General features: G+C 43.0%; 1 protein-coding gene across 1 annotated transcript; it reads right to left on the bottom strand.

The window, feature by feature from the left end:
• Positions 1-8228: 8228 nt before the first annotated feature.
• On the bottom strand, positions 8229-23370 carry SMIM20 (small integral membrane protein 20). The gene is given in 5 exon segments (XM_054485033.1): positions 8229-8882; positions 9665-9721; positions 22838-23068; positions 23177-23348; positions 23350-23370. Coding segments are annotated over 5 exon segments (519 nt in total). The 3' UTR covers positions 8229-8844.
• Positions 23371-23668: the final 298 nt, after the last annotated feature.

Here is a 23668-nt window from a genome sequence, read left to right as displayed (position 1 = left end):
ATCTGCTCCCTACAGCTGTGAGACAGGGCAGAGATAAGAAAACCAGAAAAGCCAGAAATCTCACAAGCACAGAAATGTACCCCAGCACAGAATGAAGGGGTAACTGTCTGACCCACCTCAACAGCCCTTAGGCATACTGTACAATAACAATAAGCCCAAGTCATAAAGAGAAGACTAAATTATATTTAACATCTTTTATTTAAGGTAGATATGCCATGTGGATTACATTTCAGAAAAATAGTTAAGATAAAATATAAAATGGAGATGCCTTGTTGCTGTGTATTGAATGTGCCTCCTAGGGTTCATGTGTTGGAAACTCAATCCCCAGTGCAACAGTGTTGAGAGGTGGGACCTTTTAAGAGGTGATTAGGCAGAGCCCTCATGAATGGATTAACGTCATTATCATGGGAGCGGGCTAGTTATCTTGGGAGTGGGTTCCTCATAAAATGATGAGTTTGGCCTCCTTCCCTGTCCCCCACCCAAATTCTTTTGCCCTTTTGCCTTCACCATGGGATGATACAGCACAGGGCCTTCACCAGATGCTGGCCCCTCAATCTTGGACTTCCCAACCTTCAGAACTGTGAGCCAAATTAATTTCTGTTCATTATAAATTACTCAGTCTCAGGCATTCTGTTATAGCAGCACAACATGAACCAAGACACTTGTCAATAATTTTTTGATTGCAAGTGACAAAAAATCCAAACTGGTAGAAAAAGGGACTTTATTGACTTTGTTTTTAAATTCAGAGATATCTTTGCTTCAGACGCAAGTGAATCCAGGAGGCCTGAATAACATCAGGACCCAGCTTCTATCTCCCTTCTACTTTGATGTTAGTCTCAAACTAGCTGTGCCCTCATGGTGGCAAGATAGCTGCCAACAGCTCCAAATTTTGGTGAACAAGAGCTCCTCCAGTCGACCACAAAGCCAGCAGGCAACATTAACTCTAGCTAGACCTGATTAGCTTGGTTTGAGTCACATGCTCATCCTGGATCCAGTCCATGTGGGCAGGAGTCTGTGCAGTATTCTGATTGGCCAAACTTGGACCACATGCTTCCTCCTGGAGCATGGGGTGAAGTCAGCTCCACCCAATCAGGGAGATAGAATGGGCCAGGGATGAGTAAAAGTGGGAGTGGAGGGTAGAAGTAGATGTGTCCATGAGAAAGGGAAAAAGATGTTGGGCACAGAGAGCTGAAAAATGTCTACCAGGGCAGGTCAAGCCTGTGACTATCTAGGATACCCAGCATGACTCTTTCTTGAAGGCTCTGGGTATAATTAGTTTTACTGATTTTTTTAAGGTTGATTTATTTTCCTTCCTTCCTTCCTTCCTTCTTTTTCTTTCTTTCTTTCTTTCTTTCTTTTTAGACAGAGTTTTGCTCTGTTGCCCAGGCTGGAGTGCAAGGCATGATCTTGGCTCACTGAAACCTCCGCCTCCCGGGTTCAAGCAATTCTCTTGCCTCCGCCTCCCAGGTAGCTGGGATTGCAGGCGCCCGCCACCAGGCCCAGCTAACTTTTTTTGGTATTTTTAGTAGAGATGGGGTTTCATGATGTTGGCCGGTCTGGTCTTGAACTCCTGACCTCAAGTGATCTGTCTGCCTTGGCCTCCCAAAGTGCTGGGATTACAGGTGTGAGCCACCATGCCCAGCCCTTTTTTTAGGTTGATTTTCATCAATCAATTTTGAGATTGATTAAACACAGTAAATGTTTAAGAAGTAGATAAGTTAATGAATGAACAAGTATTTGGTAATGTTTTGAGATCCCTAACACTGTACAACACACACATGTACATGTAAACATACTTTTAGGAGTTTACTGAGAACCCTTTGGGGATTCTCAGTCTACTACCTAACTTGTTCCACAACCCATGGACCTAACTTTCAAAGGGCAGAGACCATCAAAAATCAGTGCTGCTCTCTTGATTATAAAAACCAGAGAATGGTTTTGTGCTCAGGCATTTTATGTCTGTAATGTGAGTCCATATCAAGGGAGACATCATTATAAATAATACATACTTATTTAAAAATATTTTAAAAGAAAATATGTACAAGTAAAATTTAAACATAATTTTAAATGACTCTCTCATAGATCATCAAACACATTTACCATAGTTCTAGACTTAAATTGTTTCCAAATTGTTGTTAGTATTCTGTGATGAACATCTTTGTACACAAAGCTTTTTTTTTTTTAAAAAAGAGATTATCAATTTATGAAACAGTCTTGGAAGTGAAAAAAATGTGGACATTTTAAGACCACTGACAAGGATATAATTACTTTTTTCATTTCATGTTTGATTGTGACAATAAAAAATGATCTTGACTCTGGAGTTTTTAATCATATGAGTAAATGTGCTTTTTTGCACCATTTGGGGTTGCGTTTTCTGTCACTTGCAACCAAAAGAGTCTGGAAAACTCACCTCATTGTTTGGTATCTTATTGTAGTCATGTGTGGTGACAGACTCCTAGGGAGAGGAGAAGACTTTGGAGTCTCTGTATTCAGCTTCTTCAGGTCTCCTGGGGAGCAGTGACTCCTTGTTTCTTCTCAGTGTGCTCAGGTGATCACAGTTGGAGGAAGATTACCAAGCAGAGCTGAAGCATTTAAGAGTGAGGGTCATCCAGCTGCTACCATCAGCTGGCGATCCCAGGAAGGCTGACCTGGCTGCCATCTCTTGGCTGAGATCCCAGCTCCAGGGAGGAGAGCTCCCTGGAGAGTGAATGCCACCGCCCGCCAGGCACGGTCCATGGACCAGCACTGCAGCCTCCTGGGTGCTCCGCTTGTGTTCCCATGCACAGGGGATGCAATGAGTTGTACGCTTTGTTACCAACAAGTAGAATGAATGGCAGAAGGCCTCACTGCACGCAGCAGGTGTGAGTGAAGCCCCGAAGACTGAAACTGCATGTCCATGAAGTCCCACCGAGGGCTAAGCAACAAGGGGTTTTCTTCTGCTGATGCTTCAGAACACAGGAGCCTCTAGGAGGCAGGGAACTCTTTCAGTCGGCTGAGCACACAGGACTTGTGAGCCTCGGACTGGCGTGGACCTGGAAACACCATCTGGGATCCATCCTTGAGGTTAGTGCTTCTCAAACTACCTGGGGCCGAGCACAGTTTTGTTTGTTTCTAGCTACCAATCCATGGTGACCGTTGTAAAATATACTAAAAAGTAATGTTATTAGAAATTTGACAATACAAAAAATACAAAATGCAAGTCTGAGTTTTGCTCTATCAGATTCAAAATCTGAATCAAAATCTGATCAGAAATCAAAATTTCTGAAGGCTTATTCTTCATTTCTATTTAGCTCTTTGTGGACAGTTAACAACAAACAGCCTTGAACTGCTCCGGCTACCACTATCATTAGAACTGCTCTGGGGAAAGCATGCTGGCTTTGTTTTAAAGTTTTCAGAACACCGTCGACTTAAAATGCTTCATGTTTCCTAAGTTAAGTAAGGATTATCAGCTTGACATTTAAGGGAGTCCGCCACGTGGTCCTAAACTACATTCCCTTCCTCCATTCACTCATTCTTTCAATTGATCATTTAATCATTCCATCCCTCCAAATACTGACCAAGTGCCCACTCTACACCAAGCCTGCACCGGGTGGCAGGATACAGTGGTGCACAAGACAGGTAAAGCCCACGGTATAGTGATTTCCCCATCCACACCTGCAACCAAACCAAAGCAGCTCTCAAACTCTGCACCTTTGTCACCCACTGGATGTCTGACTCTCATTTCCCATGGCTCTGTTTGTGTCAGCTACTCCATCTATGATCAGCTGTCAATTATCTGGCCCCTGCCATGTTCCAGATATTATAATAGGCACCTTACATACAGTATTCCTAATTTTCCCCAGAACTCTACAGGATCTTACCATCCCTCCTGCCACTGAACAACATGGTTCTCCGGAAAGTTCCCTGATTTTACAATTAGATGCAACCTCTTTTTCTTCTAAAGTGTATCTCTGGACTTTTTTTCTTTTTCTTTCTTTTTTTTCTTTTTGAGACAGGGTCTTGGTCTGTCACTCAGGCTGGAGTGTAGTAGCATGATCTCAGCTCACTGCAACCTCTGTCTCCCAGGCTCAAGCAATCCTCCCACCTCAGCCTCCCAAGTAGGTGGGACAACAGGCCCACGCCACCAACCTTGGCTAATTTTTTTTTTTTGTATTTTTCATAGAGATGGGGTTTTGCCATTTGCCTAGGCTGGTCTTGAACTCCTGAGCTCAAGCCATCTGCCCGCCTTGGTCTCCCTAAGTGCTGAGATTACAGTCATGAACCACTGTGCCCAGCCTCTGCACTTAAAAACAAAAACAAAAACCAACTTTTTTTAATTGAAGTGTAACATACATTTAGAAAAGTAAACATATTTGTACAGCTCAATGAATATTCAGAAACTCAACACACCCATGTAACGTGCACCTAGGTAAAAAAATAGAACCCAACAGCACCCTGAACCCCTGCTTGTGCCCCTTCCCAGTCCCTACCTCTATCCTCCCTAAGAAGAGTCACTATCCTGCCAGGCGTGGTGGCTCATGCCTGTAATCCCAGCATTTTGGGAAGCTAAGGCGGGTGGATCAGAAGGTCAGGAGTTTGAGACCAGCCTGGCCAATATGGTGAAACCCCGTTTCTACTAAAATACAAAAAATTAGCTGGGTGTGGTGGTGCGTGCCTGTAGTCCCAGCTACTCAGGAGGCTGAGGCAGAAGAATCACTTGAACCTGGGAGGCAGAGGTTGCAGTGAGCTGAGATTGTGCCACTGCACTCCAGCCTGGGTGACAGAGCGAGACTCCATCTCAAAAAACAAAACAACAACAACAACAACAAAAAAGAGCCACTATCCTGATCTCTACGTGTAGGGTTTAATTTTGCCTGTTTTTATTCTTCATCTAACGAGAACCTAAAAGTATGTACTCTTGCAACTGGCTTAGTTTATTCAGTATTGCTGGTGAGATTATATTGTTCATTCTCACTGTTGTATCCTACTCCATCCTGTGAATACATCAGTTTCTTCATACATTGTATTGCTGATGGGCATTTGGGTAGTTTCCAGTGCTGCCATGAACATTCTAGAACATGTCTGTTGGTAAACTTGTGGATGCACTCTTGCTGCGTAGCCAGAAGCAGGACTGCAGGAACATGGGGTTTGCCTATGTCCAGTGTTAGTTGATACTCTGACCTCTTTAAAGGCACTTTTAGTATTCTACATTATGTTAAACATATTTGTGAACTTACTTCATTTTCCTTACCAGAGTGTGATTTAGTGAACACATATTATTTATGCCCTGCCTCATTTTAAAACAAGGGGTCTAACATGCAATATAAGATAGAAAACTGAAGTGAAAAGCAGGAAGGAAAATAAGGGCAGGAGGTGGGGTGTGGGGGATGAAGTGAACATAAGGTAATGGCCAAGATACATTCCACAAGGTCTTCAACACTTTTTAAAGAGCTGGTCTACAGGCCGGGTGCAGTGGCTCACACCTGTCATCCCAGCACTTTGGGAGGCCAAAACAGGCAGATGGTTTGAACCCAAGTTTGAGGTCAGCCTGGTCAACATGGTGAAACCCTGTCTCTATAAAAAATTTAAAAAAAAAATTACCCATGTGTGATGGTGCAAGCCTGTAGTCCCAGCTCCTTGGGAGAATGAGGTGGGAGGATCACTTGGGCCCAGGAAGTCTAGGCTTCAGTGAGCCGTGATTGAGCCACTGTACTCTAACCTTGGTGACAGAGTAAGACCCTGTCTCAATAAATAAAAAGAAATAAAAAATAAAAGCTAATCTACAAATGTGGTTGAGCTTCCTGACAGCCAGTACAAAGAGGGAACCAAGTTACACAATTAAATGTTCACAAGATAAAAGTACCAACTGTTCAGCAATGTTGCTATTTCTGGTTCTGAGATTTAAAAAATGTAAATTCAAGTATTCCTAAAGGGGATGTTATTTGACAATGAAAACGAAGATCCCGACTTCATTGCAGTAATAGCAGTAACAAATGTTAGTTTCTCCCCTCCCCTTCTAACCACCCTGAATATGGGACATGCTCAAGCACAGTCCATTACAACTAACTCCTTAAAGGAATCAACACAATCCAGATACATAATTCTCAAAAGTCGTGACTAAAGAGGGAAAAAAAAGTGGGTTCAAAGTGTGGTCCAGGGACCACTAGGGGTCTCTGAAACCTTTCCAGGGGGTCTGTATGGTCAAAACTATTTTTAGAAAACGATTAAAGCTTTTTTGCCCTTTTTACACTCGTCCTTTTATGGATGCATACAGAGGAGTTTTCCAGAGGCCATGTGATGTGTGATAGAGCAACAGATCGAATACAGAAGCAGATGTGAGAATCCAGCTATTTCCTGTTAAGCCAGACATTAAGGAGATTTGCAAGTTATTTTTTGTCTTGGAAAATAAATTTTTCCACACAAAAATGTCATATTAACCTATATGTTTGTTATTAATATTTTGAAATGACTTAATAAACATTTTTCCAATTTGTTTTAATTTCTAATACAGTAAGTATCTATAGATGTAACCCACATAAACAGAATCACTTTGGACTTCTTGATTTTTAAGAGTGTAAAGGTGCCCTGAGATTAAAAAGTTTAAGAATCTCTGACATAAAGGAAGATTTCCCCCAAAAGTTGCTGCTTGTTCGCAACTCCCAAGAGATAATCTATAAAAACTGTCCTGTGATCAAATGCATTTGACAAATGTTATGCCTTTCTTGGAAATCAGAAAAATTAGAAGCAAATAAACATAATCAACTTTAACTCTGTTTCTTAAATGGATTTGACTAAGGACCCCCTCTTTCAAGTGCTCTGTCATCATCTTGGGGGCGCACCTGGGAAACTCATGGATAAATCGCAAGGCCCTCTGTCAGTCCTCATAAATAGCATCTCTTACAACTAGGCCTCTGTCACGTGTGGACAGCAGAGAGTCTGAAGCTAACATCTCTGGCAACATGAAGAGTGATCCTTTTATAAACGTCAAGGCAACTGAGCAGGACAGACAGCCCCTTTATCTCTGTAAAGAGGTGGGCTGAGGGCAAGAACAGGCCTGGGACAAAGACTCCACTCAGGAGATAAATCTGGGTCTGTTCCATCCAAGACAGTCAATCGAGTCCCCATAGTTCTTCTCTACAGAACTCAGACATAGTCATTTTAGCCTGGACATCTTCCAAAGCAGATGGTACCACATGCTCGCTTCGGTCATAAAGAAATCTCAATCATGCTCCCAAAGAATGTTTGACTTTAAGTTATATAACTTCCTGGTGCCCTTTCCAAAAAAAAAAAAGAAGTGGTCAAATGTACCCCTAATAAGTCAACTTCTTTTACTGGATTGTGAACTGTAAGTCAAGTCAATTAAATGTTAGAGAATGGGTATGCCGACCGAAAATGTTGACTTTGGTTTTAGAACTATCAACCTTAAGTCTTCTTGACAGTAATTACCTAATTGGGCCAGCTGTCTGTTAAGAAAACTCCAGGTTCACAATAATAAAATGTCATCAGGCAGCTCATAGGCAGCCTACAGTAATATGCAAGACACTCCCATATAAAAATGAAAAAAGTGTGCCACTTCAGAAGCGTATCATCTAGTAAGAGGCTAGACAGAGCAAAGGAAGAAGGAAGGAAGGAAAGGGAGGGAGGGAAGGAAGGAAAGAGGGAGGGAGGGAGGGAGGAAGGAAAGAAGACAGGTTGAGCATCCCTAATCTGGAAACTGAAATGCTCCAGAATCTGAAACTTTTTGAGCAACAACATGACACAAGTGGAAAATTCCACACCTGACCTCATGTGATGGTTTTAGTCAAAAGTTTGTTTCATGTACAAAATTATTTTAATATTGTATCAAATTGCCTTCAGGCTATGTGTATAAAGTATATGAAACACAAATTTCATGCTTAGACTTGGGTCCCATCCTCAAAATGTCTCATCATTTATATGCAAATATTCCAAAATCCAAACAAATCTCAAGTCCAAAACACTTCTGCTCCCAAGCTTTTCTGGATAAGGGATACTCAACTAGTCTTCTCACTTTCATCTTTGCAGCACCTAGTGAGGTACCTGGTAGAGAATCACCATTCAATATTTGTCTCAAAAAATTTGTTATTCACCTCTAAAACGTTTACCTGAGTACAAACAGATGAATCGCACACAGATACCTAGTCAAATATAATCTAGTCAAATTGTACTTCTCGGCACTATAATTTAATTGCTTTACAAAAGACGATTTACAAAAAGACACCACTGCAAAGTAGAAATAAATCATTTTAATGTCTATTTTTTCACTTCTATTAATTGATTATTGATTTCTACACAAGTGTATGCATCTAGTTTGACTTGCTTCATTTTTATTTTCCAACATGGTGCAATCTTCAGCATGAGGTGCACGAAGTACCTTGTTCTCAAAGAGCTTTATCAACTTGAACATTTTCAAAGAGCTCTATAAGGCAGCTCAGCATGGCAGTTTTTTACTGAAATCTCTTATCTGGAAGATGGCAAAATAGACCCGGACCTTCCCGAGCCCACTGGTTGCTTGTATTCATATCACAGCTCGCTTGAGTAAGTGGTAACGACAGAATAATAAGCAGATTGCTCCAAACCCAGCTGGGTGAGATAGCTTCATTTTTGGAAAATCTACTGAATCATGAAAACCTTCCTAATGGTATAATTTGTTCCAGAGTTCTTTTGATACTTAAGAAGGGAAATATTAATCCTTGTGCACAGTCTTTTATTACAAGCACTCTCATTTATGGTATTAGAGTTTTCTTCTCCAGCCGTCATTCTCTGGTGAGGTGACTGACTGTACCCCATGCAGAATCGAAAGCATGAAGAAATCTCCTTTCTTAATCAGAGCTGGTGACAGCCCTCTCATTTCCTGCCAAATGGATCAGACCACACTTTTAACCCTATGGAAAGAAACAGGAATAAAAACAGGATTCATTTTTAAATGTCCTTCCACTTTCCTCCACCCCAAACAAACAAAATGACATCAGAATTGAGCTGTGCAATTTACAGTGTAGTTTGAGATGGTGTGAGCAGGCTGCCGGAACCTTGGCATTAAATGGCCAGGAAGCCATGGCTGCCATAAGGGACTTTTAAATGGCTCAGGAATTGTACCCCATAACGGGAAGACCGACATCTGGCCTAGTTAAAAAATAAATAAATAAAAAAGAATGTTGCCACAGATTATAAGAGCTTTGGTTAATAAATGAGAAACCTCTCATTCCTGGCTAACTTGGATCCTCTTAAAGGAACTAACCATTCAGCCATAAAGGGAGCTTTTTAGCCCTTGTGCAAAGCAGAACCCCACATCAATTCAAATAGCTGACAAGTAAACACTATTTTCCCATGAGGGGAGTGTTTAAATAGGTGCTTGGTAAATAAGTCTGCCAAACAGCTATTCACGTCTCATATCGAATCGCACACTTGTTAACATTTTTATGCCCACTTATAAAATGGAAAAGAGGAACCTGGCAAAAGCGCAAGAAGTATTCTGGAGTGAAATATTAGAATGACGCCTTAGGTGGCATCTATAAATGGTAACTGTTGAGAAATAAATAGCAAAATCACAATCTTGTCTCTAAGCTAAAAGGCATTTTCCCACTCTCCACGCCAAGGCAAACACACACAAACCACACAACACAGTAGTACAAATAAGATTTGGTTTTGATTTTTTTTTTCAGTTCACCTGGTGGCTGCACATCCTCTTGAACAATTCCAGCCCGATTTATAGCTTGTTCCTTCTCTGAGAAACACAAGAGAAAAATCATTCTTTAGAAGCGGGGCGGGGAGAGAGAAATCTTTGTATTTACATGGGCCAATGACATGGGACAATTAGAAAACAGTATTTATGAGTGCTGTTAAATTCAGATATGCTATTATGCAAAGCTTTTAGGTTGTGGAAGTTAGATCCTATAATGCAAAAGAGACTGGGTATTTTCAAAAGAATAAAGAAATCCATACTTCAAAAGAAAAGCTCCCCAACTAACATCTCTTCTCTGTGATCTCAGCATTTTGGAAAGACAAGAAAATGACAACAAAAAAAGAACAATTTTGAAAGAACTGGTGGGCGTGATATCACGAGGGGAAAGCTGCTGAATTGAAGGAAAAAGTACAATTAAGAAAACGATGTAGTTTATATGTCTAAAATGCACTCCACCGAAGGACCAGACTCAGAGCTAAATATGCTATGTTTTTGATAGGAAATAGAGCAGAAAATTAATCTTTGGGTGGGTGGCTTTGGTTTGGATAATTGAAGCTTCCCTAATTGATTGCAGGTGCTGTGCCAATTAGTAAGCGCATTGTAGCGACAGCAACTAAGCCAGTCTCTCTGGAGATGTCCAACAGGCAAGGGCCAAGAAAAATTGGGCATTTCATATCTGTGGGCTTGAAGCACTCTGACACATCTTTCTAAGTGGTTTAGAATAAACCCAAGGTCTGTGAAAACAAAGAGTTATTATTTTAAGTATCTTGACAAACAAATGACAGCTTTTCAGGAGAAAGCCTTAGAGCCGAAGGACGTTTACCACTAAATTATAGTAATGAAATGTCGTAATCGGACCTTTGTTTTAATCAGGCTGACAGTGTTTCTTTAAATACACATTTAGCTCTTATTTAGTATTAGGCCATTTTCTTTACTTTAGCCTCTGGATTCTCATAAAGTTACACAAATATAAAGGTACAAGAAACAGGGTTTGGCCAAATCTAATATTCATTGAACTTGTTTCTCTAGTCATGTGACAGAAAGTCAATCCTAAATGACCGACCTGATAGTTTTATCAATACTAAGTTTTGCTGTGGCAAATAAAACACTGGGCAATGGGGATTATGGGAATCCTGATATCTAAGTCTAAGAGGGATGTAGAGACCACATAGGATACTCAGGCCTATTACAGGCAACAAGCGGCCTGATGCTTTCACTGTTCGTCTCTGAAAAGTAGCGGGTGAATGGCAACCAAGATTCTCTCAAGATATATCAAAAGATTTCTTCCATTTAGAGTGGATATTATGGAGCCTCTAAAGTGTTAGACTTTCTGAAATAACTCAACAAAAAAGGTGTCCTCATTTCTTAAGACATTAAATCATTGTAGAACTGAGCCCCACCATCCTATAGACATGTAAGTCTCAAAGTATGGATGTCTCAAACATGCTCTTGGAAGATGCCAACATGTAAAAGCCCACAGTCATCAGTCTCGCCAGGAACGAAAATAGAATTAATTTTCTATATCTAACTAAAAGGTCTATTTTCTGATACTATGGAAGAGGGAAGATTTGAGTTTTAAAAAATCACTATCAGAAAGCATTCTAGACTTAGAGATTTCATAAAATCAGACATCCTGGTGTACCAAACACATTCTCCAGAGGCAGGTACTGCAAGGCAAAAGAAGCTGGCAGACTGCCAAGCATCAAAGGAACCTGACTTTTGGTGGCAAGGACCGAATGCCTAATTGTGTTCTAACCTCTTATGATGCAATGGAGAACCAAGTGAAAAGAAAGAAATCCCTGTCTTCACACTTTCTTGCTAATTGCTAATGAGGCTGAAGCAAGGCTGAAGATTTATTTTAAATAGACCATAATCTCTTTATAATCCTTGTCCTAATGCAACCACCTCTGTAATTTGGCTTGGTCAGGAAATTTAAACCACTTTGCTGAGCCAGTTCCTACCAAATGATAACCAGGTATTAGCATCCTATCTACATCCCCTGGTTCTTTAATCCATTAATGTTTTATAAATACTCTAAGGCCAAAGCAGTCTTATGTAAATTCATGATGTAACACAAAGACACTTTATTTGTGAATGCAGAATACGCTAAAAGGAAAACAGAAACGAGTCCCTCACGATTTAGCAGTTCATCTTGATTGAGGTTGACAGTAAGCTGCTATTTCCCTATCTTTGGAAAAGAGCAAATGCATATAAACCTCAGGAAAAGGGTAATGGCAGAAGTCAGGGGTTTAACTATGTAAACAAATCAGGATAAGCTTATTACCAACTTCACTAGTGAGCACATTTCTATCAGGAGTGAAATGATTTAAACCTAAATATGGCACACTGGGTTAAAAAACTCCCCACTCCAGTGTCTCAGCAAGCCCGACTCTGCCCCCTGGTGCTAAGGCAGTGGTGTGATCTGTAGTTTTAATTGAGGACGTTATCTCTAGTCCAGGGGGAAAGTGTATTATTAAAACTAGTAATACATGCAGACCGGCTGATTTTTTGTATGGTAGTAAAAGAATCTACCTAATAATGTTTAAGTCTTTAAAAACAAAAACATATCCTTATATCAAATGTCCACACCGGAAAATACATCAACTGTGTGACTTGTTACTTGAACATTCACAACAATGCAAACACTGCAGGATACTCAAGCCCCAGCTCCTTCAGCAGTCTCAGGATTATTCGTTGAGGGTGCTCTAGTGGAGGACCAGCAGATAGAAACCTAAAATAAAAAAGCAAATGAAAGCTGGTGCAAGGTATGACCTTGGGAACCTACCTCCCTATTTCTTCCTGCCAATAAATACTTAAAAGCAACTCTGCCGGGCACAGTGGCTCACACCTGTAATCCTAGCACTTTGGGAGGCCGAGGCGGGTGGATCACCTGAGGTCAAGAATTCAAGACCAGCCTGGCCAACGTGACGAAACCCCATCTCTACTAAAAATACAAAAATTAGCCAGGCATGGTGGCGGGCGCCTATAATCCCAGCTACTTGGGAGGCTGAGGCAGAAGAATTGCTTGAACCTGGGGGGCAGAGGTTGCAGTGAGCCGAGATCATGCCACTGCACTCCAGCCTGGGCGAAAGAGCAAAACTCTGTCTCAAAAAATAAAAATAAAAAATAAAATAAAATAAAAGCAACTCACAACTTGAATTGTGACAAATGGCAAAATTTGAACGTGGGCTGTATATTCCATACAAGTTGAATATCCCTTATCTGAAATTGGTTGGGAACAGAATTGGTCTTGATTTAGGATTTTTTTCAGATTTTGGAATATTTACATATATATATAACAAGATATCTTGGGGATGGGATCCAAGTCTAAACATTAAATTCATTTGTTTCACATACATCTTATATACATAGACTGAAGATAATTTTATACAATGTTTTTAATAATTTTGTGCATGAAACTAAATTTATATTAAGTACTTATGTGTGGTATTTTCCACTTGTGTCATTTTGGAACTCAAAAAATTCCAGATTTTGGAGTATTTTCCATTTTCAGATTAGAAATGCTCAAACTGTAATAGCACTGTATCAATGTTAAATTTCCTAGATTGGAAAACCGCATTGTGATTACATAAGAGAATGCCCTTGTTCTTTGGAAATACAGGCTGAAGTGTTTAGGAATGAAAGCTCACAATGTCTTTAACCTACTCTCAAATGGTTCAGCAAAATAACAGTAATAATTATAATATATAGTACATATATCTGTGTATATGTATGTATCTGTATGTTATATATAGGGGGAGGAAGCAAATGTGGCAAAATGTGAACTGGTAAATCAAGGTGAAGGACAATATAGGAATTTACTGCACTGTTCTTGGATCTTTTGTCAGTTTGAGTTTCTTTTATTTATTTATTATTTTTTGAGAAAGAGTCTTGCTCTGTCACCCAGGCTGGAGTACAGTGGCGTGATCTCGGCTCACTGCAACCTCTGCCTTCCAGGTTCAAGTGATTCTGCTGCCTCAGCCTCCCCAAGTTTGAGTTTCTTTTTTCACTAACAAAAACCACATAACTGTACAACACGCATAAGAAAGTCCAACACCATTTTGACTCTTCCATGGTGATTATTTCAAAGAAGCTATCTTTTAAAAAGTAGCAAATATAAAATTTTTTCCAAAAGCTTTTCAGTTGCTTTTGTTGCTGCTGTTACCTAGATACATACACCATCTGCCTCTGGGGTATTCCAGAACTGGAGGTTCACTGGTGGCGAGTGTGAGCCAGGGGCCAAGGGGAAGCCATATGACCGCAGCAGCAAGTGCGACCCAGTTGGCTGAGGGGGACCAAGTGGCCACTTGAAGCACTGCACTCCTCCCAACAGTGTCAACAGGTCTGTTTCCTCACCAGAGCCCGGTTGAATCCAGGGAACTGTGTAATGCCAGTTAGAAAACAAGACCCAGTCTGCCTGTGCATTTCATTCGATTATATGGTGAAAGGACTGAAAAGCATATTCTAAGCACCTGGCATGTCACAAGGAAAATGCTCTTACAAGGTAAGAATTCTTTCTGCATCAGGTGATTTCCAGTACCGTGCGCTGCCTAGGCTTAGCCTCCTTTCGGGCAGGGGCAGCAAGGTGCGGCAGAAATCAACAGGACTGAGAAGCAGCAGAACTGAGGCCTCACAGCTCTCCCCTGTGGCCTTTCACTTGGCTGGCTGTTGAACATTCTTCACTGTCTGCAGGCATCGTGAGGCAGGGCATTAAGTACAGGCAAGGTCAAGGGAGTTAGGGCCTAGTGTCCACCCAGCAACTAATGTGCTGAGTAACCTTGGACAAGTCACTAAATGAGGGGATGGAAATGAGCTCAAGCCCTTTCTGGCCAAACCCTGTGATTTTATGCTTCTGAACATCCAATTAAAATTTCAAATGAAGAGGATAACAGAAAATGATCTTATTCTGTCTAATTTCACAGGCTGGCCTCAAATGCATGTTATTTGTAAAAGGCCATATTCAGGGTCACTGTCTAGTTCTAGGAAACAAAGACAGATTAGCCATCTGTACTGTTCCCTAACTGTGGCCTCTTCAGACCAAACACGCTATGCCAAACAGGGTGAAAGCTAAAAAGCGTCTGGGACTCCCTCCAGAAGTACAGCAGAACTGTACCCAGACTTCTGGTTTTGGGTCACTGACCCACTGATGCCATCATCTGTCCAGCGCTCATTTCAGTACTTGAGGTATCATGTACAGAACTGCCTTGTACTCCACATAACACTTAGGAAAGCCTTGCTAATTAAGTTAACGAAAGAGCTGAAGATCATGCTGAAGGCCAAAATGAAATCCAATAAGGCAGTCTGGTGACAGTGGCTGCCTGCTCTGCAACCATGGAAGATCTCCTTGGCTTTGTTTTACCTAAGCAGGCTTCCCCTTCTTTTCTGCTGCCTGTATGCTTGTTCCAGCAGAGAACCTGGAACATACCTGTCCCCATACCCGTGCTGGCACAGGTGAAGGGCCCGGACTGATCTGACACTTGGCTCTACACGGACCGCCTTGCCAGTTGCTGGCCCTAAGTCTTGCTTTTACTAGTAACCCAGTTCTCAGGGACTAGGCTTCTGCCCTGTCCATCCAAGAATGACGGGCTTCTGCCCCATAGTCTCAGAATCCTGGGGAATGAAATGTATGAACGACGGTCAGGAGAGAAGGCCTAACAAGAAAGGCTAACAGGAGTGGCTGAAAGGCAGGAGCAAAACAGCAAACCCAGGAGGACCTTCCATGGTGGAGAGGCCCAGGGAAGACAGTGCTCCAAGGAAGGAGAGGATGGCCTAGAGTTGGTGCCTCTTACTCGTAAATGACCTGACTTCCCATGTCACAAAGAGAATAGACGCCATCACCTGGAAGTGCCCGCAACTTGCCAACATCAAACCTAGATATGGCAGCATCCACATCATCCTTCCTCCTGAGCTGGTGGAAGAGGTACCTTGCCTTTGGTCCAAGGCTCTTTCCTCTACTTGAGCTCAGGATCGCATGTCACCTCCCACTCTACGGACTGTCTTCTCTCTCCAGCAGCTTTCTCTGTCTAAGACTTTCTTGGCCCTCCATCTCTTCCAGCCAAAACTAAAAGAAAACTCTTCCCAGACCCTGTGACCTGCTGGAAACTTTGCCATTCTCCTCTCCATACAGCCAAACATCTATAAATAGTCAACTTAATACACTATTTACTCTTCAATCCACTGCAACCTGCCTTCTGCCTACTTCCAAACCACTGAAGGCATGTTTAACAATATAACCAATCACTTTTAACTTATTTCTGTTAAATATAATAGATATTTTCACTTATCTCTTTTATTGTCTCTAAGCAGCCTAACCCTGCTGACCACACTCCCTTTTCATGAAGAGCTGTCTTTATAGGGCTTGTGACTGCAGCCTCTCCTGGTTTAAAACCTGTCTAGCCACTCCTCCTCAGTCTCCTTAGAGGGCCTTTCTCTTCCTCTGACCCCCTATGCTTCAGCCCTTCTGACACTGGTGTTACCCAGCACACTGTCCCAGGCCAGCTTGCCCCTTACAATCTTTGAATGCTGCCTGGGAACCCTTGCCTACTGCAGTGACCTGATTCCCAGCCACGTGCTGATGATGCCCCATCTCCAGCTGCAGCTCACATCCGGCATCTCAGCCCCAGATCGGTATATTCCATTGTCTATGGGAAATCTCAAAGAGCACATCAGCTACCTCAACTTCAAAAGCTACCTAAATGCCCAAAAGCAAACTAACTTGTCTTTTCACCCCTAAAACCAATTCCTTCTTGTGTTTTCTAGCTAATGACCAGCATCTCCATCTCCTCAGCTGCTGAAGCCAGAACACTGGGTGCCATTCTCCTTCTTTGCCCCGTGGCTAATCAGCCACAGACCCCTGTAGAGTTTACTTCTTTTCTTTTTTTTAAATGAGACAGGGTCGCGCCATGTTGCCCAGGCTGGTTTGCACTCCTGGACTCAAGCGATCCTCCTGCCTCAGCTTCCCAAAGTGCTGGGATTACAGGTGTGAGCCACCATGCCCACCAGTTTGCTTCTTAAATATGGCTCCCAAATGCAGTCACTTATCTCCACTCCCATAGCCACCACTCTGGTTTAGGGTACAGTCACCTCTCCCTGAGGTCACAGGAAACACGGCCTTCCTGTCCCCAGATTTGACCTTTCCAGCTTCTAGTTAACATACAATCAATCAGAGTGATGCTTGTAAAGACTGAATATGATCACTGCTCTTACTAACATACAGTCCTGTGTCCCACCAACTGTGGGAGTACATTCTGAGAAATGCGTCCTTAGGTGATTTCATTGTTGTGCAATCATCATAGAGTGTACTTGCACAAACCTAGACAGCGTAGCCTACTATACACCCAGGCTATGTGATATAGCCTATTGTTCCTAGGCTACAAACCTGTACAGCCTGGTACTGTACTGAATACTGCAGGCAACGGTAACACATGGTAAAGATTTGTGTGTCTAAACATAGCTAAACTAGAAAAGGTACAGTAAAAACACTGTATAAAAGATTTTCCAAATGGTATACCCAAATAGGATATTTACCTTGAATGAAGCCTGCAGGAGTGGAAGTCACTCTGGGTGAGTGAGTGGTGAGTGAGCGTGAAGGCCTAGGACATTACTGTACACTACTGCAGACTCTATAAACACTGCACACTTAGGCTACACTACATTTATTTTTTAAAATTTCTTTCTTCAGTAATAAATGAACTTCAGCTAACTTTTCTACTTTATAAACTTCTGAATTTTTAAAACTTTTTGACTCTTATAATAACATTTAGCTTAAAACACAAACATCTATAGCTATACAAAAATATTTTCTTTCTTTATATATCTTTATTCTACAGGCATCTATTTTAAAATCATTATTTTTTTTTCCTTTTTAAACTTTTGTGTGAGAAACTAAGATACAACACATATATTAGCCTAGGTCCACACAGGGACGGGATCATCAGGACATCACTAGGCGACAGAAATTTCTCAGCACCATGATAATCTTATGAGACCCCTGTCATACATGTGGTCTATCGCGGGCCAAAATATGATACAGCACATGACTATACTTCAATAATCCTCCTCTGGCTGGACTTCCAAGACACCAAAGGGTTATTGGAGCGCTGTAATTAAGCAAGTGAGATGATCAAATTTGGATGGCGTGACAAACTTTTCAAAAACCACAGCAGAAGACCTGCAGTTCTATACATTTTCCAATAGACAAAGACAGTTTCCCAGTTACAAATTCTTACCAAAGAAGTAGTAACAGATGTATGTCAGAAGGAAGAAAACTGAAGCTAGAAAGGAGTGAGATGTAAGAAGCGTCAGTGAGTAAACAACGCGGGTGAAGATAAACAGTCAGTGACCATATACAATAGTGATGGTGTTAATTGATTTGCTGAGTCATAGGCACCAGGCAGGACAAATATATTATGTCAGGTGCATGGGACAAAGGCTAAGGCATTATAAGGACCTTGTATTGTTCAAGGGTAAAGATACTGACCAACTCTAAACTTTAATTACAAAAGAACAAAAATAGAATTTAAAACTTTCAAACTAGTTAGCGGGAAGAGAAAAATAAAGAAGGCTTGAGGCAGAAAAGAAGAAAAAAGGAAGCATAGAAATAGAACAGAAGACCAGGCACAGTGGCCCATGCCTGTAATCCTAACACTTTGGGAGGCTGAGGCGGCCGGATTGCCTGAGCTCAGGAGTTTGAGACCAGCCTAGGCAACATGGTGAAACCCCATCTCTACTAAAATACAGGAAAAAAAAAAAAAAAAAAAAAATTAGCCGGGCGTGGTGGCATGCGCCTGTAATCCCAGCTACTTGGGAGGCTGAGGCAGGGGAACTACTTGAATCCAGGAGGCGGAGGTTGCTGTGAGCCGAGATCTTGCCACTGCACTACAGAGCAAGACTCTGTCTCAAGAAAAAAAAAGAATAGAAAACACAAAATAAGGTGAGAAAAATAAATGCAAATATATCAGTAAATAGAATAAATGAAAATTAATCCAATCCAATAGTTAAAAGAGATTATCAAGTCGGATTAAAATATCTAGTTTATGTTGGTTTTAAGATATTCACATAAGGACAAAGCCTGCATGTACGAGGAGAGAAACAGATAAGCTAGGAAAATATTAAAAGAAATCTGGACTGGGTGCAGTGGCTCACACCTGTAATCCCAGCACTTTGGGAGGCTGAGGCGGGTAGATCACCTGAAGTCAAGAGTTCGAGACCAGCCTGGCCAACACGGTGAAACCCCGTCTCTAGTAAAAAATGCAAAAAAATAGGCGGGCATAGTGGTGGGCGCCTGTAATCCCAGCTACTTGGGAGGCTGAGGCAGGAGAATTGCTAGAACCTGAGCAGTGGAGGCTGCAGTCAGCTAAGATCACGCCATTGCACTCCAGCCTCCAGCCTGGGCATCAACAGTGAAACTCCATCTCAAAAAAAAAATAAAAAAGGAATCCGGTAGCACAATAAAATCAGATAAAATAGAGATGGGGAAGAACAGTGGAGATAAAGAGAATTCTTATATAATGATAATTAGAAAAAATTATCCAGAATATTGTAGATTGTATGCACCTAATAACATGGCCGCAGGACATCCAAATACAAACAGAATTAAGAAGCTTGCTCTGTAATTAACATACACAGATACAGAACTCTGTACCCAACAAGAGAATAGCCACCATTCCAAGCACACAGGGAATATTTACAAAACTGACCTGTACCAGGCCCCAAAGCAAGTCTTGACCAGTGTCAGAGAATCAAAATCATATAGTCTACATTCTCTGACCACAAATGCAAATAAGATAGAAACCAGTAACCAAAAGTCACCAGAGAAGACCACGGTGGCTGCTAGGTAGAGAATGGGTAGTAGGTGGGACACAATGGAAGCAGCTCAGTCCCAGGAATGGGTGGAGCGAGGTGGACAGGACAAGGGTGGGAAGAGTGCGATGGAAGTTAGTGACTGACCATGTTGTTTGGTTAGGTGCAGTCCACAACCAGCACAGTGCCAGGTACCCAGCGACTGCTAGAATCCAGGTTTCTTCTAAAAAAGAGAGTGAGATGCTAAATAAATATTAGTTGAATGTGTTGGAATGAGCTGAAGCTCCAACCACACAGTGGGTTTCCATGACCTGATCATGAACACCTCACCCTGGTTTACTGCGAGGTCAGCCAGCTCCAGGCCTATCCACCTGCTAAAATCTCCATGTCTCACATTCCTGCCCTTGTGGCTCATTATTTTGTAAACATTTTAATAAAATGTCTAATATAAGACTATACTAGGTGTTTCCACACCTGTTACCTCATTTAATTCACCCCAAACCCTGTAAATTCAATCCAGTGAACTACACTGCTACAGATGAGGAAACAGGCAGGGCTCAGAGAGGTGAAGTGACTTAGATGAGGGTCATTCATCTAGTAGGCTATGCAGACACTCATCTCCCCCATTGCCTTTTCTTGCCCCCTTAGACAAGCAGTATGCTGTCTTGGTTTAGGGATTAAGGATATTAATTCAAGTCCCAGATCTGTGACTCATCAGCTGTGGGTCCTTGTGTAAGTAATTTAACTGTTTCGCACCTCAGTTTGTCCACATATAAAATGGGGATGATGATCATATAGCAGCTGCCACAAAGGGCTGTTATCAACACTAAATGGGTTAATATATAGGAAGTGCTTAGAGAGTGCCAAACATATAGTTAACTTCCCACAAATATTACCTGTTCAGCAATATTTACCTGTTTAAAAGAATCAGTTGCCGGCACTGAAGGCAAAAGCTGTGTAAACGCTCTGCCCATTACAAATGTTACAGCAGTCAGTTTGTAACACTAGCACTTTGGGAGGCTGAGGCAGGAGGATCGCTTGAGGTGCGGTGTTTAAGACCAGCCTGGCCAACATGGCAGAATGCTGTCTACTAAAAATACAAAAATTAGCCAGGACTGGTGGTGCATGCCTGGATTCCCAGCTACTTGGGAGGCTGAGGCACAAAAATCACTCGACCCCAGGAGGCAGAGGTTGCGGTGAGCCAAGATCATGCCACTGCACTCCAGCCTGGGCGACAGAGGGAGACTGTCTCAGAAAAAAGAATCAGTTATGATCCCTAGAAAAGAGTTGGCCAAATTAATCAAAATGGAACCAGAGGCCGGGCCTGTAATCCCAGCACTCTGGGAGGCCAAGGCAGGTGGATCACCTGAGGTCAGGAGTTAGGGACCAGCCTGGTCAACATGGCAAAACCCCGTCTCTACTAAAAAATACAAAAGTTAGCTGGGCATGGTGGTGGGCACCTGTAATTCCAGCTACTCAAGAGGCGGAAGCAGGACAATTGCCTGAACCTGGGAGATGGAGACTGCAGTGCGCCGAGATCAGGCCACTGCACTCCGGCCTGGGTGACAGCGGAAAAAAAGAAAAAAAAAAAAAGGAACCAGAAAAGTGGGAAGGCACAGACTGCCTTCCAGTTAAAAATGCAGATATTATAGTTACATTCACTAAATGTTCACCCACAGATGAACATCACCTGATTTGTCTGTCTCAAGACATTCAGACAACCACAGATTCTGGAGTATCCCTAAAAGACTGTTGCTGGGATACACAGTACAAGCCCACATCTTGACCATTTCATCTCAAGCAGGGTTTCTCAACCAAGGCACCACTTGAATTTTAAGCTAGGTAATTCTTTGTCATGGAGGTCTGTCTTGTATGCACTGCAAAAAGTTTACCAGTATCCCTGGCATCTATCCACAAGAAACCAGTAGCAACACTCGACCCCCCCCATCCCAAGTTGTGACAAGAAAAAATGTCTCCAGATTGAGCCAAATATCCTGAGGGGCAAAATCACCCCTAGAAGAGAACCACAGCTCTAGTTTTCGAACTGACTTTTCCAATGGGATGCAAAGCAGACCCTTTGTCCCAAGTTCTAGTGGCCTTAATATAATCGCTGGGGCAGGCGTCCGGTGAAGAAGGATGGTGGAAACAGATTCCACAGGGCTTCACACAGCCCACCTTACTCCCACGCATGGTGCATGCAGATAAGCTGGAAGGCAGAACACAGTGGCCATTCCAGTCTTGGCTGATGACAAGAAGCTACAAGGAAATCTGAGTGTGCACAGACTGCTGTAACATTTGTAATGGGCAGAACGTTTACACGGAGCTTTTGCCTTCAATTCGCCAAGCTTTCAGTGTCTGTTAATATTCCCAAGGGACAGGGTTGGCCCTCTTCCATCTTCAAGATGATTCGGGTTTCCTGGTGAACAAAATGAGCCTCTAATGTCTAATATTTTCTCTCTGACAGATGGTTTCAGATGTATCAAAGTGCTAATCCTTGCTGAGGTATAGGTCTCAAGGAAGAAGGGTTTGGCTTTTAGAATGATAGGACTGGAATGATTAAGAAGGAAAATTACTCCCAGGATATTCACCATTACCATGTGAGCAATCGGCTTAACATGAAGGAAACCAGCAGAATCGGAAAAACAATTTGAGGAAAAAGAAGAGAAAAAACTAAAAACCCCAGGTTAACAGTTTGGGTTTGAAACAGTCCCACTCAAAAAAAACATCTTTGGGAGTGGAAATGAAGTGCAGTAAAAGCACCTTTCCACTCAGGAGGATCAGGGTTCCATCTGGCTCCCCCAGTCACCATTCCCAGCCTGGGTGCTTGGCGGAGGCTCTGGACAGAGGCCTGGGGTTGGATATATTTGCCTTGTCACTTACTTGCTGTGTGACCTTGGGAACGTTATAAAACCTCTGAGCCCCAGTTCCCTCATTTGTAAAATGGGCATGTTTTACATATATACTTCAAGGTGAGCTTGTGCAAATGAAACGATCCAACATATGCCTAACCTGACGTATAATAGGCACTCAGTGAATTTTAACTGTAAATATGAACTGGTACTTAGCGTCGACTTATGTGAGGGCTGCTTTCATATACATGACCACCTGAGTCTCACAGGAGGCTCGGCATTTTAGCATAGACGATGTAGCCATAAACATTCACAGATGAGGATACTGAGGGTCCTAGAGGTTGAGCAACTTGTCCACGGTCACAAAGCTGCACGTGGCAGGATTCGAACCCGGCTCTCCCTAACCCTCGAGCCAAGTTCTTTCCACGGCACCACGTGGAGCTCACAGAGGGGGAGGTGTGTGTGTGTGGGAGGGTCAGGTCACCGCAAGGGGTTAGAGATCACTCACTGTACTCCTCCAATCTCATTAGGGGCCGGAAGTAGATGGGATAGAAGGCGGCGCCGATCAGGGAGATGAAGCCGCCGAAAATGAGCGCGGTGCGCAGGTTCCGGGACATGGCGTCAGGCCCCGGGCTGCCCTGACCCGCCGACCGCCCCGCACTCTCGGAAACCAGGCTACCGACTGCCGGGCCGTGACCCCGCTCGGAAGAGGTGGAGAGGCTTTCGCTTCCGGGCCTTGAGGGAGGGACGAGGAGGAGGGGCGGAGCGGAGAGAGAGACAGGGGTGGAGTCAGAGGCGGGGCCTCAGGGCTGGGAGGGGCGGGGCCAGGAAAGGGGTGGGGTCACAGGCGGGGCCTCGGACCCCCACCTCCGCCTTCCCCGGGATTCCGTGCTGTGCCGGCCGGGCGCTGGCGTTGGATTGAGGTTGGAGCTGTTTTGCTGCGCTCGATTCCCGCCGGCCCTGTTCTGTCTGCTTTCCTTCCTTCGGCCCGGTTCCTCCCTCAGCACCTCCACCCAGCACCCTCCAGACCTCCTTTACCATCGCCTTCTTTACCAGCCAGCTTTCTCGTCCATCCCCCGTTAATTTCTTATTTAGCGACTGTCCGCCGTGCGCCGGATGCTCCTGTCGCTCGCGCAATTAATCCTTGTATGTCTGCTTAGTTTACAGGAGAGGGAACCGCGGCTCCGCCGCGCGGCTTTGGACGAGTCACTCGTCCTTCTTGAGGGAGGTTTGTACGTATGAGAGACAAAGGGGCAAATCTCTGGCCCGAGAGGGCCTGCTGGGGGATTCTAAAACCGGAGCCGCGGGGCTTCTGCACCAAGACTAGCCTAGGAGGAAC

The sequence above is a fragment of the Pongo pygmaeus genome, chromosome 3, assembly GCF_028885625.2.
Source record: "Pongo pygmaeus isolate AG05252 chromosome 3, NHGRI_mPonPyg2-v2.0_pri, whole genome shotgun sequence".
Taxonomy (NCBI): domain Eukaryota; kingdom Metazoa; phylum Chordata; class Mammalia; order Primates; family Hominidae; genus Pongo; species Pongo pygmaeus.
The sequence above is the reverse complement of the archived record's forward strand: the minus strand, read 5'-3'. Positions and strand labels throughout refer to the sequence as shown.